General features: G+C 36.0%; 1 protein-coding gene across 4 annotated transcripts in view; it reads right to left on the bottom strand.

Annotated features, from left to right (window-relative positions):
• The window catches only part of LOC145671103 (uncharacterized), a 73,945-nt gene that overhangs the window by 23,210 nt on the left and 32,091 nt on the right, over positions 1 to 18,644 (bottom strand). For all 4 annotated transcript variants that reach the window (XM_081739871.1, XM_081739872.1, XM_081739873.1 and 1 more), the window contains one exon: positions 12,490 to 13,270. In XM_081739871.1, the coding sequence (XP_081595997.1) occupies positions 12,490 to 13,226 (737 nt within the window). In that variant the 5' untranslated portion in view covers positions 13,227 to 13,270. The remainder of the gene's footprint in view (positions 1 to 12,489; positions 13,271 to 18,644) is intronic.

Genomic DNA, 18,644 nt, shown 5'->3' with positions numbered 1-18,644 from the left:
AAGGCATTAGAATATACTGTTAGTGTAACAAAATATAATTAAGAGACCCAACCATTTTTATTTAAGCAGTTATTTAACAACCAAAAGCCAAGCAGCCTTTTGCATTTTCAAGTTAAGAGTTCATCACCTAACGTCGCCAGTTAACAGCTAATTTTAACATTTTAAAAAATGCGTTATTTATACTTATTATTTTGCTGTTTATCCCCCCCCCCCAAAAAAAAAAAAATCCTTGTCCTTCAAAAGCTTTTGTAATAAAACTGTGGTAACAGTATCCCAAACCTTTACCTCTATCTTCACCGTCCGCGTTGCTTTATCATGTCTCATACGTGTTGCCTTTTAAGTTTGTTTATAATAAAATCAAGCACTTTCTCAATAGATGTATATCTTACTGGCCCTTGCAGTCGTATGTTAGCACCAAAATGTCGTCCGCTACAATCATTTACCTACCTTTCATCGCAGAAAAAAAAAATCTAAATGAGTATTTTAACTTCCATTAATTCTTTCTAAATTCTAAAATGTAACATCCAGCAACGCTAGCAACTTGGTTCTTAAGCCAAACCGTTTTATGTTTAGTTAGCTATGAAAAGCCTATAAACTTTGACTGTATCAATTTAAAGTAATCAGGGTTCCCACGCAACTGGCAAAACAAAATTCCAGGATTTTCCAGGGGTTTTCCAGGATACTCAGGCAAATTTTCCAGGGATATCACATAAAAATTCCAAGGTATTTCTGACAAAATATACCTATTCTGAAGTTATAATATGCAGTTCAGCAGAATATCATTACTTTACTGTTAATCTTTAGACCAACACATCGCTATGGCAAGATTAACTGAGTTTCAACATCATCATCTTTTCACTTAGCTCCTTCACCACACTTTTTACTTCCTCTTCTCTTTGTTTTGCAGATCTTCTCATGCTGTTCGATTTTGCAATGAAAGTCAAACTGCCGCACTGTTCCGCTTTTTCGGCGTATTTGTCAGCAGATTTCTGTAGTTCATCTATGTCATCTTGTAACCGTTTTTTCTTTCTTTCTTTCTTTCTTCAGCTCTTGAAGAGCATCAGCAACTTCCTTCCTTTTTTGTGATGACTCTTTCTTTGCCTTCTTCTCCTGTTCTTCTATGAATAACTGGTACTTACTACAAGCACTTGATGCAGAAGCTAAGAGTTCCTTCGAAATATCTACTTTTGTTACACCACCAACATAACTGACGTAGTCACATATTCTTTGCGCTTGGAATGACTTCAGCTGAAGATTTTCGATTTCAATTTCCTTATTAACAGAAAATCCTCTTTCAACTGTGGCTTGTCCATGTGATAAGAGAAGAACTGGCTTCATCACCTGCAACCACAACTTATTGTATTTTCCTGACGAACCAACTTCTCTATACAGGAAAGCATCAACACTTTCTTTGTCTGAAATATGATCGAATTCCTTATATACACTGTTGTTTGGAGGACAACAGCATCAAGAAAATCTCTGTACTCCTTCAGCATATCATCGCCAAGAAGACATTCCACCCTCAATTCTATTTAAGTCTGTCAATGTCTTTAATAAGCTCGTCATCATTTTCTGACATCTCGGTTTATCTGTTCCCATTAATTTGGGATTCAGACATTGTATGGCACGTGCTAGTGGGTATTTGATAGGTGACTTTTCCAATATCTTTTTTGAAATGCAGACAAGAAAAGACCTGCATTGAATCTTGAATTCCAGCACACGTTTTTCACTGTTGGCCTTGCTAGTCAGTAACTGATCAAGCTCATGTTGGGCTGCAAATCCAACATCAATGTTTTTTGGATGAGTGTAATTTGCAGAATCTTGTATGTCTAATTTCAGTAGCTGTGGAATATTACCAATGCTTTCAACTTTATTATTCAGAATAAATCATCTTATTATATTTCGCACTAAATTATAAAGATCATCACAGAGAAAAGGAATCAATGGCTAGTCCACCTGGTACACTGTCAAGAAATTGCCGATGTCCTTGGGACTGATATGAAAAAATGGAGCTTTGCTGTTATTAGTGGATCCTGAAAATGGGACTTGATGATTTTAAAAGAAACTGAGTTCGGGATATTTGGCGTTTTACTGCATTCATTAATAAATAGTTTTAACTCTTCCTGCATCTGTAATACTCTCTCGGCAACGGGCAAATTTTCCACCAACGGTGCCCACAGTGTTTTAATGGGAACACATGTGAGCCAGTCATTTTCATATAATCCTCCCTTCTAGCAGGGGAATCTTGAAAAAAAACTGTGCAAACTACTGAAAAGTTCCAAAAAATGCCACCCTGTTTTGTTCATTCCTTCTTTTACAGAATTATGTACAATGTGGAGCCCACAGCTTCCCACATTTAACAAATGCACTCCTGAAGTCTGTAGCAACTGTTCCTGCAACAAACGATGAAACTTCCAATTGACATTCGGCCCATCCATGGATACCTGAAGAACTTTGTTTAGGTTCAGTCTTTCAATGCAGTTTTGGAAATCTTCCAGCATCACTTCAGCAGTAGAATGTCCCATGAATGCTGAACCATATGGCGCCAAACCAAACACACTTAAATATGAACACTTAGTTTCACCACATGAAAACTGTTTGGCCACATCACTGTCGGGGAACATAAGAGGTAAAAAGACTTGAAATGTTTTGACAAGAATTGTACGAGTAATGCGATGTCACAACTTTCATTGCCCAAAGTACTTCAGCTTGCAAACAATAGTTGCGTGTCACCTAAATGGTTGGTGATGCACTGGTGGATGGCAAATTGGCTTTACTAACTTCTTTCCGTTCATTACCTACAGTAGTTTTCGGCTGAAAAAAAATTCTGCACTATGCCGTTTCGGTTGTTTGTCAAAGCCAAATGTTTCTTTCCCGCTGCATGACTTCGAATGGCAGCCTCTCCCATGTTGCAAACATCATACACTTTTGAGCAAAGCACACATTTTGCACTGTACTTGTCCGGACCCACAGTCAGCCACTCTTTATATTCTTTTTTCTTCAGCCAAGTTTCACTGAACGTGGATTTACCTTGAGGCATTTTTTTTGTCTAATCGTTAAGTAAAATAACAAGAAAAGTATCGCTATTATTCAACCACATGAACAAAGCACAATCTATCAAACGAAGATCGCCAGTGAACTAACAGGACATTTCTCTTTCCTTCCTTCCTTCGTAATGGATATTGCTCTGAAGGCGGTAGCACGCTTTTGAGCAGTTTACACGAGCTGTTGAGGAACCGTAAACACATAGTATACACAATGTTCAGTCTAATGTACTCTCGCTTTTGTACAATGTCACTGCAGATTAAGATGTGACGTTGCTTAGTTGTTACTTCGACTACACAAAAAGGTCAAAAACATGATACGAGAAGCAAAACAGTAATGTTTTTAAATCAATACACTAATCACAGGAATCTCTAATGAACACATCTCTCCACAGAGCGGAAATGTATTACACCGAACATGGTGTATACTTTGCGTTTCCGTTTACTCAGCCGCCTTAGAATGCGGCACTAAGAGGGAAATGTCCTAGGTCTCGCAATTTTTATTTCTCAGGACTGCTTTCGTTCGCATTCTATTGCATGTAATTGCAACTAGTTAGAAAATTGAAAAACTTTCACTTTTCCAGGATTTTTCCAGGACTGCAAAGAAATTCAAGGATATTTCAGGACATTCCAGGATAATTTCAATTTCCAGGGTTTTCCAGGATTTTCCAGGGGCGTGGGAACCCTGAGTAATTGACCACCTTCTAAAGTATGACGTTAGTTCACACGTAGATATTCTTTCGTCTTTGCTTTGCGCTCATACCGTGAAAAAAACGCAATTAAGAGAGCATAATTCTGGTTATTGGATTCCGTGTTCATTTTCACATTTGGTCAATTCTCTAATATTTTGCAATAATATCAGGGAGAAACATAAAACAATATCGGCTTTAATAAAACTGTTAATTTTAGAACAGTTACTATACTGCTTATAAATTAACTTGCTTTCCTAAGCTTCACCTACATTTCCAATCGCTATACCCATAGTCTATTATTTAAATCATGCATTTTATTTAAATTACAACTCTCAAAATTATCACGCACCTTTGTTAAGCCCTACACGTTATTGCGCCTTTTGTTATAACGTTTCATTAGCGATCAAATTCGAACCCATCTAATGAACCAACCAAATTTTTCGATCCATTTCAATCATGCTTCTGAAAGTATCATAGTACTGCAATAGCTCTTACTTATATTACTGACGACATTAGACTAACAATGGACAAAAAGCAGGTAACTATTCTTGCCCTATTAGATTTCTCTAAAGCTTTTCAATCAATTACACATAAAAGTCCTCTTCCATAAATTGGGGACGAAATTTAACTTCTCTGATGGTGCTGTGAAATGGATTCAAAAAGGCTGCAATTTGTTACCGTATCCGATACTTCCTCTTCCCCTCAAGGAAGCGTCCTTGGTCCTAGCCTATTCTGTGTGTTCTCTTCTAGCCACCTTCTATCTTACAATACTCTAAGTACCATCTGTACGCAAATGATTTTCAAACCTATATCTCAAGTCAACCCGAAAATCTGGATAGTTCAATTCAACAAATGAGTGATGATTTGCACCACATTTACTTGTGGTCAAATGAAAATGGTTTAGTCACAAATCCACGAAGTGCATTTGTGTCTCCTCGAAACGACTTATACACATGCACCATTCAAATATACCAGCAGTGCCGACAAATCGTCAACAATTTGACGAAGGGTCGTACTTCAAAATCTCACTTTTTCAGATACAAAGAAAGGAATATAATTCCACAGAGGACAAAAAAGTTAAATATGCAATAATTGATCAATAATTCCAGATAATTATTATGTGGAATAGCTGACGAGTTATTACATATTGAACCATTTTTCTGTCTACGTAATTAATTTCTTTCTTTATGTCTGAAGAAGTGAGATTTTGAGACACGACCCTTCGTCAAATTGTTGACGAAATGGAACAATTATTCCGTTTTCTGAAATTGTTACAAATCTCGGGAAAGTAATAGATCAATTTCTTGCGTGAAACCTCAAATTAACACTGTATGTAAAAAAGCATTCTGGTCTTTGTATTCCCTCATTAGGCTAAATAAATTTCTACCCACTAAAACAAAGTTACTACTAGTAAAATCTCTAATATTGTGATGTAGCTCTATCAGACTTAAATGAAGACTTAATGTATTGTTTACAAAGTATCCAAAATGTCTGTTTATAATATTAAACGATCAAATCATTTAAGTCCATACTACAGAAAGCTATGGACCTGAAAGTTAGACCTTCTGAAATTTGCCGGTAGATATTATTTGCATAGATTCAGGCTTCTCTTTAAGACTTTGCGCTTTCAACAACCTTCCTACTTATTTCACTGATTGCTACCATTAAATGCTCACCACATCCATAATACAAGATCAGCTACGCCTGTCGAAACATTACTCTAATGCGTTCTTTGCATCCAGTATCCGTGCATGCAACTTCCACTCAACACACGACAATTTCAATCCATCTATTTACGAAGTCGGTTGCGCAGGTCCTCCATGAGTCATTCTAAGCTTACTAATGTCTGACAAAAATGCTGATTTCTGTTCTTCCCATTGATTGGTTCTTTTATTCTCTAAATTTCACTGAATATGTTTATTTGTAGTAATCTATCTCTGTATGTGATATGTATGTGTGTGATTGTGAGTGTAATTTATTATTATTATTATTATTATTATTATTATTATTTACTACAATGCACAAAAATTCATATTTTATTCATATTGGATTATGTACAATAATTAAGTATCTGTAGAGTTGCGTCATTCCAATTATTATTCTATAAATACTTGTAATATTATATCCAGATTATTATTATTATTATTATTATTATTATTATTATTATTATTATTATTAGGTATTCTGCCTTTCGGCAGGTCCTGGGACTATTTTTTTTTTTTTTCTGGAAATGTTTCTTCCACTTTTGTCGATCTTCAGCTTCCTCTTTTAACTTCCAATATTTTTTCCTATCTTTCAAATCGTCGATCGGCTGTGTTCTTCTTCCTATTCATCGCTTCCCTTCCATCTTTCCTTCTATGGTGGTGTGAAGAAGACAATTTCTTCTCAAGATGTGTTCAATCCAATTGGCCTTTCTACGAAGTGTCCTCTTCTCTCCTATCAGTTTTAAAACATCTTCGTTTGTTGCTCTCTCTGCCCATTTTGTCTTCTCCATCTTTCTTCAACACCACATTTCGAAGCTCTTCAAATATTCCTTCTCTAACTTCTGTAATGTCCAAGTCTCTGAACCAGTCCAATGCTCCATATATAGGACTTGACCAACTTCTTAAGTCCAATATTGAGCCTGCTAGTTAAGAGTGATCTTTTCCTGTTGAATGCTTCTTTAGTTATGGCAATTCTTGACCTGATCTCTTTGGTGCATTAAGCGTCTCTCGTCAAAATACTTCCCAGATACTTGAAATTATCGACCTCTTCAAGTTCTCTTTCTTCTACTCTGATTCGTAAAGACGTGTTTCCACGGGATATTCTCATGACTTTCGACTTTTAGATGTTAATTTCCATTCCATATAGTTTTCCAGTGTCAACTATTTTGTCAATCATCTCCTGTAGTTCTCCTTCGGATTTAGCTTTTATAACCGTATCATCTGCATACCTGATCTTGTTAATGATCTGCCCTCCAATCTTGAAGTCTCCAGTTCCCATTAATGCTTCGTTCATTAAACATTCACTGTAAATGTTGAATAATTGGGGGCGACAAACTACATTCTTGTCTGACTCCTCTTCCAATCTCCACACTATTGGTTTCTCCTTTATTTAAGCGCATCTTCACTCGTTGTCCTATGTACAGGTTTTGAATGAGTCGTCGATCTCTCCAGTTGACTCGGTCGAAAGCTTTTCGCCAGTCGATGAAGCACAAACACAACTCTTCCTTTACATCAAGATTTTTTTCTGATATAATTCTCATCAATCCAATAGCATCTCTGGTGCCTTTTCCTTTCCGGAATCCAAATTGATCTTCTTCTAACCTCTCATCTATCTTGCTTTCCAGCCGCCTGTTCAGTATGAGTGCAATGATCTTTCCAGAGTGGGGAATCAGGCTAATGGTTCTGTGAACGCTGCACTTTTTTGTTTGATTTTTCTTGGGCAATGCAATCATTGTATCAAGAAAATCCTTTGGCCATTCTCCACTCAGGTAGATCTTGTTAATAAGCGAGGTCAGCACTTTCATTGCATTGACTCCTAATTCCTTGAGCAAATCTACTGGTACGTCGTCTTCTCTAGTGGCCTTTCACCTTCGCATGTCTTTGATTGCTTGTACTACTTCACTTTTCAATATACTGGGTCCTTTTTCATTATCATCCACCTCTTCTTCGATCGCAATATCTTTGGGGCGGTTCTTCTGATCATACAGATCTTTTATGTATTCCATACTGCATGTTTAAGTGGAAACCAAGACATGGTTAGTTTTAACTTCGCCATCTAAAATAAGACTAAATAAAATAAATAAAAAATAAATCAGGAAACAAGTATAATACAACCAAAAAGAAAGCCGTTCTAGATGTTTCTTCCAGTAACAAACTATGGAAAAATGAACTTACAACTGAAACTACAAAAAATTTAGTGAGCTATCATTTGACTCGAACTGGCATTTGTGTTTCTCTCTCGGTCTATCTGTTTACCAGTCAGTCTATCTATTCAACAACGACTCCCCTGAAACTTATTCAATTGTAATGAAAGTATTACATGACTTGTCCAATCTTTCAAAATAATCATATTGTTTGAGGTTGCAGTAGAACTTCGTCCATGCTGGAGGTTTTCACATATACATAAAAAAACAATTTTGTAGTATAAACCACGTAAATTTACTCGATTTTGATGAATGAAAAAAAATTAATAAGGTCCCACAATTGCAAAAAAGCAAGGCGGATAATCAATGAAACTGAATGATTGTAATTTTTTTTTTTTTTTTGTTCTCTCACCGGTAACCGAACGCCGGACCAAGTGCACAGAAAGCACAGTGGCCAGCGTAAAAAGCTGATTTCGATAAATAATAGTGTAGCTATAGTTTCTTTACGATATTCCTATCTTTCCCATTGGTTGCGGTTGAAATCGGTCAAGGATAAGCTAGTAAAAGGGAGTAAAAATACTCCTAAATTTTGAAGTTTCCTTATTTAAATAAAGAAAATTCCTCGGCTGTCTTTTACAAAAATGATTCGATTTTGATGCAATGTGGCGTATCTTTCTATTAAGCTTCATAATGACTCCTCTCCCCCCTTTCTGTATGGGATTAAGGTCTGTAAATAATATTAAGGTAAGTTCCCAAATAAAATATATATGATTTTGTAACAATATGGCGCAGGTCACACAAAGCCCACTTGGACTATATTTTAAGCTTTTCATTTGATTTCTTTTGCAAGTTTATTATAGATTTTTGTGATTTTATTATTATTATTATTTACTTTTTTCATTATTTTCTTCTTTTTAAGGACATACGAAGATCCCTAATTTAATATTTGAACTTTAATTTTAGTATTTTAAATTGTTATGATGGCAAGAAGAAAAATGTATGAAGATTGTGGTTAATATTCTTATGTTACAGATTGATATTATTTGGATCATTTTATATGATAACGTGAAGACATGCAAATCTAACATTTATTTTTAACTTTGTAGTATTATGGTTTGCAGGTTAATTGGTTTGTATTGCATTTAACTTGGAGTGCAATGACAGAAAATTAGCTGGGAGAGGAATACGATGTATAATGTATGCCGGTTGTCTATAATGGATAATGATTTGTTAAAAGTGATGTGGTTGGAGACGATAAGGTGAAATAGGTATCATAAACTTTTATCCATATGGGAAAAAAATAAAAATGAAATCTTTAAGTTTTACGTCCCACGTTTATGCCGACTACGCTCAAGGAGACGGTGATGATGAGAAATGAAGAAAATGGAAGGAAACGGGAGAACCCCGAGAAAATCCAAGCACATGGTGTTTGTCCATCACAAAGCTCACTTGGCGCAAGCTGGGATCGAACCAAGGACACCATGCACCAGAGGTGAACGTTCTACTACTGTGTCACCGCGGCCCCTATCCACATGGAAAATGCGAAGACTTTTTAGCTGGAGGTGTAGAATTTGACATTTCAACTCTTAATTAAAAAATAAGGAAAAATGTTTCACCGATTCAAAAGAATCTGCTCCTAAGGAGAATCATTCCAACGTTCTAACTTCTATATTTTGAAAGTGCCAAATGTATGAATCTGTTTAAAATGAAGGTGTCAAAATTCAGTAAAACACTTAATCAAAAATAAGAAAATATGTACTTCAGTGTTTCTATTAATAAAAAAAAAAAGTTCCTAAAAGTGAAAATGATATAATTTCTATAATATCCAAATTTTCTTTCTTTCTTTAGAAAATGACCTAAGGAGGCCCAAGTTGCAGATGTAAAATTCGGTACATAACCTCTTAATTAAAAGTACGGAAATGCATGTTTCAGAGTTTTCAGAAATTGTTCTTCTACGGAAAAAAAAAAGGAAGCATTTCTAAAATATAAATTTAAAAAATTATTTATTCGGAAAGTGCCCAATATTAGGAACTGCTTAAGTTGGAGGTGTGCTCTTCGGAACACAATCTGTTCATTAAATGTACGTCATCCAGCCTTTTTGAAAATTCTAAATCTGAAGGGGAAATCATCATCATCATAGGTATTCAGCCATTATTGGCAGGTAACTTGTCGCAACTGAGAAGTTTCCATGCTCTACGGTCTTCCGTTAACCTCTTCGTCTTCATGTACGATTTTCTGTTTTGATACCGTCCATTAATTGTAGTCTCCTTCGCCCCTTCCCTTTCTTTCCTGCCACCATACCCTCTAGCACGTCCATCATGATACAGTTCCTTCTTAATGTCCCAACCAGTTTCTCTTCCTCTTAATAATATCTAAAATAGTTCTTTTCTTCCCTACCACTTCTAACACCCTCTCATTCGTTTTCCGCTCGACCCAGCTAGTTCTCTCCATTCTTCTCCACACCCACATTTTAAAAGCTTTCAGACGTTTCTCATCATTTTTGCGTAATGTCCATGTTTCTGACCCATACAATATAATACTCCACCCGAAGCATTTTGAGCCTTTTTGTCAACTCTTTATTCAAGGTCCCACAAAATAGTATTTTCTTCCTCCTCAAGGTTTCTTTCTTTCCTATTTTGCTTTTATTTCACGTTCACATTTCATACCATTACTAATAATACTACCCAAGTATTGAAAACTAGTCACCTGTTCTATTTTCTCCCTTTTTATTAGTGAAGGGGCAAAGGAGGAGAATTTCTAGAATATTCAAATTTCAAATATTTATTACACTTTATTTTTTTACCGTACGCACAATGGATATTTCTGTTAGTATTGATATAATTTAGCGATCATTTATTTTCTTTCACAGTGATTTATTTTGCTCGCACTAGCGTCATTTCAGGCCTGAGAGAAAGACAGCGATATACATAAAGTTCCACATTTTTCATTAGTATACAATTATACTATTGATTAAAACATACATCTCAAACTCAGGGAGAAGGGAATTGCCCGCCTGACCTGACGCCCCTGCTTGCATGAAATACTAAAGAATTAGTTTGTACGATAAACATCTTTCCATAATGCTTTATGTTCAAGATGAAACACTAAACTGTGCTGTGTTGGGGGTTTAGCGTCTCTTGCAACACCGAGGTCATGTAAGAGCTGAATATATTGTTTAACGTGGAATCCGAACCACATGAATTCTCACTGGGAATCGAACGTGGGTTTCCCATGCCAGAGTAAAGTTAGAGACAAGAGGGGAAGGAGCTGTGATTTTTGTTTAACATATGCTGTGATTTTTGTTTAATATATATGTGTGCCCTATTGTACTATAATACATAGCTCTGATATGTTTATAAATTTCTTGCATTCAAACATGAACGTTCTAGCTTATGTAGAGAGGATTCGAATTCATATTACAATAAACATTTGAACAGGAGGGAGTTCGTTACGTTATCCACCACACCAAGGGAGTTGAGTTGATTTTAGTTTAGCGTCCCGTTCAGCAGCGAGGCTATATGAGACGTGGACCTACTGATTAACGTGGAATCCGAACCACCTGAGCTGTCGCCGGGAATCGAACCCGGGTCTCCCACGCCGAAGGCGCGTACGCTAACCGCTTAGCCACGAGGGAGCTCAACCACACCAAGAGAGTACGGCTATTAGACTCTTCCGTTTGCATCTGTTACCATTCTGTTAACGGTGTACTTTCTACAGGCTTTGATCTTGCATCAAGTCATATGCCAGTTCTCTTCACTTTTATCTTCTTTTTTGTCATATTTTATGATTGTTCTTTACATGTCAATTATATATTTATTTGGAGCGAATGTCCAGATGGTCTATTTCTTTTAGAGAATGCGCATGTAAATCCAAGGGAAGTAGGGATCTAAGTTCGACTTTTTGGACTTAGACTCTGGAAGGCAGTCTAGGTTTTTTTTTAAATCATAACTGCACAAACGTAGTTTCAAACATAAAAGTTACTCACTTAACACTTTCAGCGCTCTGAATACACAAAGGGTAAATTACATTTATTCAATTACTTAGCAAGTCCGTAAACAGGTTCAAGCAACAACAGCGGGGTAAACACTTAAGAAGCTAAGGCAACAGTTTGTCTGCACAAAAAACTCAGGAGTGGTGAACGGAATTTATACAAGTGTACCGCGGAACGCTTGCTACCGATTTTTCTATTTACAAGTTTTGAAATAATAAAATAATGTAATCAAAAGAAATAGATTCCGGCTAGCATTACATCCGCACTTGAGGATGATTCCAGACACAATCGAAATATTGTGAGGATAATGACTTAAACAAGAATGGAACTTATGGGGACAAGGTGATATTTTGAATTTTAAACTATGTACCCAGATCACAGTTTAGAACTAGTCAAGAAAGTTTCACTAAATTCTAGCATTGATCTATAATATTTCATTAACAAAAATCTATATAAAAAAGAAAATATTGTTGTTTTTCTCTCTCTCTTGGCTATCCTTGAATTTAATTTCGATGCTGTACAGTGAAGGGCAATGATCAGTGCTTCCCAAGTTCAATTCCATGATGAAATTATCAAGCTTCAATTCTTTTTCTTATTAAAAAAAAAAAAAAAACTTGACACCATATCCTATTATTTTTATAATAAAAAAATTAAAATATTGCCAAGCATTTTGGATGGAAAATACTCAACCTGTAATACGAACTACAACTATGAGATGAGGCTATAAATTACAAACAACGAAATTCATTTTTCGCATTTATTTCAGTTAATGCCACTCAATAATAAAGTGGAATTATTTAAACACTTCAAAGTGAAGCATATATAAGCTAAACGTTGGCCATCTACATATTTCAGAAGCCAAACGACGTGTAATGAAACGATCTGAGAAAAGCTGCAATAATACAATCAACTTACCTCATATCACATTGTATTGCCTTCGTTTCCAAATTTGCTGACGGTATGAGGGAAGTGTAATTTCCAGTGTTCGGATCAATTTGATGAAGAGAATGGAAAATACTAGAATCTAAGTGCACGTCTTTGGACTCAGGACAAGGATCAGTGTTACATAATTGCCCCGTGAAGTCTGTAGACTTCGTTTTATCACTTTCCATTTCCCAGGCTGATTTAGAGGTGTCTTTCGTCGCTGTCTCTTTTGCCAAATTTTCAGGAAACTGCATGTTAACAGAAGTGTAGTTTACTGGGGCAGACATATCATTAATAAATCCACTATCGTACTTTGGAGGACAATCCGAAGACCATGGGTTACTAACTGTTGTGGATTCAACATTTTTCGTGGTGGAAGACACTTCATTTGAAGATACATATGGTGATGTCATGTTTGTAACTGGGGTCATGTACGGTTGTGGTCTACAGCACGGGGCAGTGCACATACAGGTCGGAGGACGGGGAACATTTCCACACTGACTGTACATCATACATTTGTGAGTGGCACAAGACATAAATGTGCTCCTCCAATAAGTGAATTGGGCGATTTCTCGATGAAGATTGCTTGAATCATGGCCCTGAGGTCGAAACATGAGATTCTCATACGGATAACGAACAGCTGGAAATGGCATTGGGTTGCCGTACACTTTGCCCAAATTCTCCAAATTGGTGCTGGTGTCACTGGTATTTGATTTTCCCGTCTGCATTGTGAATGCTGGACTTAAACACTGGGCACAATTTTAATAACACTCTGTAAGAAAATGAAATCACATCAATCTCGTCAATACGACACATAAATAAATAAATAAATAAAGTTACATAAGTGAACTAACATTCTACACAGATATTTTACGAGAAAACTGTAAATTGCATACTTCATTACACGTTTAAAAATAAAGGAACCTTAATATTTCACTCGAATTTAAGGAAAAAGTGTGAGACTGAACCGTCGCGATCTAAAATGCCAATAAGCTATCTCTCCTATCCTATCATTCTCCAACCCTATCCTTTTTTCCCTTTTTTTCTTCTTTCTCCGTAAACTTTGCAGAATTCGTACCTATTGAGGATATGGTGTAAGAGAAAATCGGGTGTTTCCTCCATCTATTAATATGTAACATTTTATTATTGGCATCCAGTCGTCTCATATTACAAAATTAATAAATAAAAATGATGTTCTAACAAGCACTATAAAATTTAATTCATTTTTCCTTTTTAAAAAAATAATTCTCCAATAAGCACATAAAATCTATCAACGTGTCATTGTTCATACTATAAGATATTACATCAGAGGAACATATATATATGAAATGAAGTGATGTTCGTAAATGAATATATACTACCACAACAATGGTGGAATCCCATTTAACGTGCATTAGGAAATCACGGATCTGGCCTGTTCGTGCATAGAAAACTGTAGGTGTTAATGATCTCAACGTGGGGGAGACGTCTCGAACATTTTATATATACAGTGCTGAAGGATATGCATTATTGATCTTAACAATAAATGAACGGTGAAACCGGCTTTTATATATATACAGAGTCACTCCATATCAATTCAACACAGTGACTTAACCTCACCATCTCAGATTTTAATGAAATTTGGTACATAAATGCCCTCTAGATAGACTTAAGAAAAATACCAAATCTCAACTTTATATATATTGACCGGTATTGAAGATAAGGGCATGTAAAGTTTGGAAAGAATGCCCAAAATGGCATGTTCAATGTATTTTGAAATTGGAATTGCAGTCTCCTATTGAGCTAGCAAGCTGATTGAAATGTCATTTTACAGCATTTTCCATGCCCTTGCCCATGGTATACAACAACGTATAGGCTAATACAAATTTTTATTTTAAAAATCAAAATCAAAATTTTACTTCAAAACTTTTCAAAAAGCACATATTCTAAAATTTTGAAATTAATTCCATGAATAGATAGTATTGTTGTAAAGCACCTGGCAAAAGATGAATTTGGGATGATAATGGGTTCATTGTTTAAAAAAATCGAAACTAATACTTATTTTTTTAAGAATACTCGTTACACAGGCTAATAACACGAGAATACTAAGTTTTACACTTCTGTGAAAATAAAAATGAACACTAATCTGAAGAAAGACTACAGATGATTTCATAGTAAAACTTTTTCAAGTAATAGGATATCAACTTTCTCAACAAGTAATAGGATATGTTTATCACTTGGAATTTGAAAAAGCCACATTTGTTCGGCATACATCACTTTCAAGGAGAACATAACTTCTTCTACCGGGAGTTACAGGATTCAGATCATCGACTACAGACATCTATAGAACATCAGCCCGGTTTATTCGCCCGGAGACCTGCAAGGTGCATTCCACTGACCCCTGTTCACAGGAGAGCCCGTAAAGCCTGGTGTCAAGAACACAGTACATGGTCAATGGAACAGTGGTCCCAGGTTATGTTCACGGACGAGTCCAGGTATAGTCTGAACAGTGATTCTCGCCGGGTTATCATCTGGCGTGAACCAGGAACCAGATACCAACCCCATAATGTCCTTGAAAGGGACCTGTATGGAGGTAGTGGTTTGATGGTGTGGGGTGGGATTATGATTGGTTCACGTACACCCCTGCATGTCTTTGAGAGAGGAACTGTAACAGGTCAGGTGTATTGGGACGTCATTTTGCATCAGTATGTTCGCCTTTTCAGGGGTGCAGTGGGTCCCACCTTCCTCCTGATGGATGATAACGCGCGGCCCCACCGAGCTGCCATCGTGGAGGAGTACCGTGAAACAGAAGATATCAGGCGAAAGGAGCGGCCTGCCTGTTCTCCAGACCTAAACCACATCGAGCATGTATGGGATGCTCTCGGTCGACATATCGCTGCACATCTTCAAACCCCTAGGACACTTCAGGAACTCCGACAGGCACTGGTACAAGAATGGGAGGCTATACCCCAGCAGCTGCTCGACCACCTGATCCAGAGTATGCCAACCCGTTGTGTGGCCTGTGTACGTGTGCATGGTGATCATATCCCATATTAATGTCGGGGTACATGCGCAGAAAACAATGGCGTTGTGTAGCACATGTGTTTCTCAACTTATCACCAATACCGTGGATATCATCAATACCGTGGTACCGATATGTTTCGTTTGTTCGTATGTTGTGTTCACTATGTGCCTATGCTATTAGCGCCAGTTTTGTGTAGTGCCACGTTGTGTAATACCACAATCTGCAATTATCCTTAATTTTTGAGCATGAGTGTAAATATTTAACATGTTCAACTTCGTTTTCCTGTTTAAAATATGAAACAAAAGGATGGATTGTGACCTGTTAGCTTGTCCAGTGGTAGTTCTGCGCTTCATCTTGTAGCGCTGTGCTGTAATTTTCAGAAAAATCACAGATGACAGCAAATTCCAATTCTTTAAGATTTTCTTTTGTATAATTAAGGAGAGCTACCTGTTGCTTGGCAATGAACTCATGCCTACCCGCTAAAGCTGCTTCGATCTGTTTGGTTTGTTTACAGGGTGACTACTGAGTTTCATTTTCAAAATTCCAGTATATTTCCATTATATTCAGTATAACTATTAGCAAAATTCCTGTATCTAATACAATGATTTTTTCTATTCTTTTTTTTTTTTTAAAAAGTTCTTTAGGAATAATCACACTCTTGATTATTTCAGGTTTGTAATGGTTTTACCACCAAAAGAATATTTTATTTTTAATAAATTTAGTTAATAAACCTTGATATTTTTTAAATACAATGATTTTTTTAACATTTTTAAAGGGGCTCCCAACTCCCCTCACAGCCCTCCATTCAATGCATTGCTTTAAATGCCTAATTATAAAATGTATACAACTCCTGCTTTGGAAAAATTTACAATCTCAATGAATATAAAATTGTTTCTAAGACTATTAAAACAATTACAAAAATGTATTGTTGACAAATTAAATTTCATGATTTTTCCAGCATGTGGATCAAGATTCCAGTATTTCCAGCATCAAAATCAAATTCCAGTATAATTTACGTATTTCCAGTATCAGTAGACACCCTGGTTTGGGTTTAACTCCTTATGTAACAGCGAGGTTATGAAGGATTGGATATATTACTTGAAGTGGCATCTGAACCAGTACTTGGTTTCCACCTGGGAGAAATTTTGTGGGCTCATCGGAACTCCTTAATAAGAAGGGGAATATTAGATTCAACTAACACAGATGATCCGACATACGTGAAAACGTCACTATGAAATTCAAGTGGCATTTGTGATCACGATTTGTGGCATTTCTGCACTGTTTTTTTACACCAATTGTATTTTATATATATATATATATATATATATATATATATATAACACACACTAGGTTTAAACCAGCCAATCCTGCTGTTGTACTAGTGCTATATGTATACTTTTTACAAACCACGTTTATTTACAGTAACATTTTTTAATTGTGAAACTTGTATTATTATTATTATTATTATTATTATTATTATTATTATTATTATTATTATTATTATTATTATTATATATCAGCACTTTAACTTGCTGTAAGTTAGTTTTTAAAGTATGAGGTAATAAGTATAGCCAGCAGATTACAAGTCGGTATGATATGTTTTAGATCCATTACTGTACTCTTCATGTTAGTGTTCAGATTTATTCCAACAAGTTAAAGAAAAAAAAAAAAACATTCGTGTATCTTTCAGCTAGGTACAATGAGAACTATAGTGTTAGTTTTACATTTTTTTAACAATGAACCCATTATCATCCCAAATTCATATTTGCCAGGTGCTTTACAACAATACTATCTATTCATGGAATTAATTTCAAAATTTTAAAATATGTACTTTTTGAAAAATTTTGAAGCAAAATTTTGATTTTGATTTTGAAAATAAAAATTTGTATTAGCCTATATGCTGTTGTATACTACAGGAAAGGGCATTAAAAATGCTGTAAAATGATACCTCAACTAGCTCGCTAGCTCAATTAGGAAAGCTGCAATTCCAATTTCAAAATACATTAAACATGCTTTTTGGGGCAATTTTTTTTTATTTTTTCAAAATTTACATAGCCCTATCTTCAATACCGGTCGATATATAAAGTTGAAATTTGGTATTTTTCTTGGCCTATATGAATAGTACCCCTGTGCAAAATTTTATGATAAGGTAAATTTTCTCAAATTGTGTTGATTTGACCTGGAATGGCTTTAATATATATATATATATATATATATATATATATATATATATATATATATATATATATATATATATATACAGAGAGAGAGAAATACAAGGCCGAAATTAGGGAGATGCACCGGTGCATATGCACCCTCTTTTGTTGTAAATATACACTATCTAAAATGAGAAATTAGCAGTGAAAACAGCAACACTTTCGAAACTTTCTGCCGTCATATTTCCGTTCTACAGCAGCAAGCTAATTATATACTGAAAATTTTAGCGATACAAAGCGTTGGCTTAACATTCGGAAAGTCGTAACTCGAATCCCGAGAACAGACACTGAGCATTCCCAGGACAATTCCTCATTCATACCACACATGCCTAAAGGCATTTAAAAATTCAAATTCAATTCAACTGCACTGGTAATTACTGGTGCACTCTCCGTCAGAAAATCTTAGATCCGGCCATATATATATATAGGGGTTGGACAAAAAAAAATCTAAAACGTTTGCAAAAGTGTGAAAATCATATCAAGTATGGTGTGGGGCCTCCTTTTGCGAACAGCTTGGATCCGACGTGGAATGGACGTATACAGCTCCTGAATCGTGGTGTGTGGAATTTTGTACATTGTTCCTCCAAAACATGCTCCAGTTCCTTAAGAGATGCTGGTGGAGGGCAATGAGACCGAACACACTTTTCTAACTCAGACTACAATGGATCAATGATGTTCAGATCTGGTGATTGTGGGACCCAGGGGATGTGTGATAGCTCCTGGTCATGCTCCTCAAACCATGATTTCACCGTTTTTGAATCCTGACAGGGTGCCAAATCATCTTGGTAGATGCCATCACCATCAGGGAACAATATTTGGGCCATGGGTAAAACCTGGTCCCCCAAAATGGCCTCATACGCCTTAACATTCTTCATTCCATGAAGGCTATGACGGGACCTGCAGAAAACCACAGGGGATATCACTGC

This window comes from Thermobia domestica, chromosome 15, assembly GCF_964235325.1.
Source record: "Thermobia domestica chromosome 15, izTheDome1.hap1.1, whole genome shotgun sequence".
NCBI classification, from domain to species: Eukaryota; Metazoa; Arthropoda; class Insecta; order Zygentoma; family Lepismatidae; genus Thermobia; species Thermobia domestica.
This window is presented reverse-complemented; position numbering and strand designations above follow the sequence as displayed.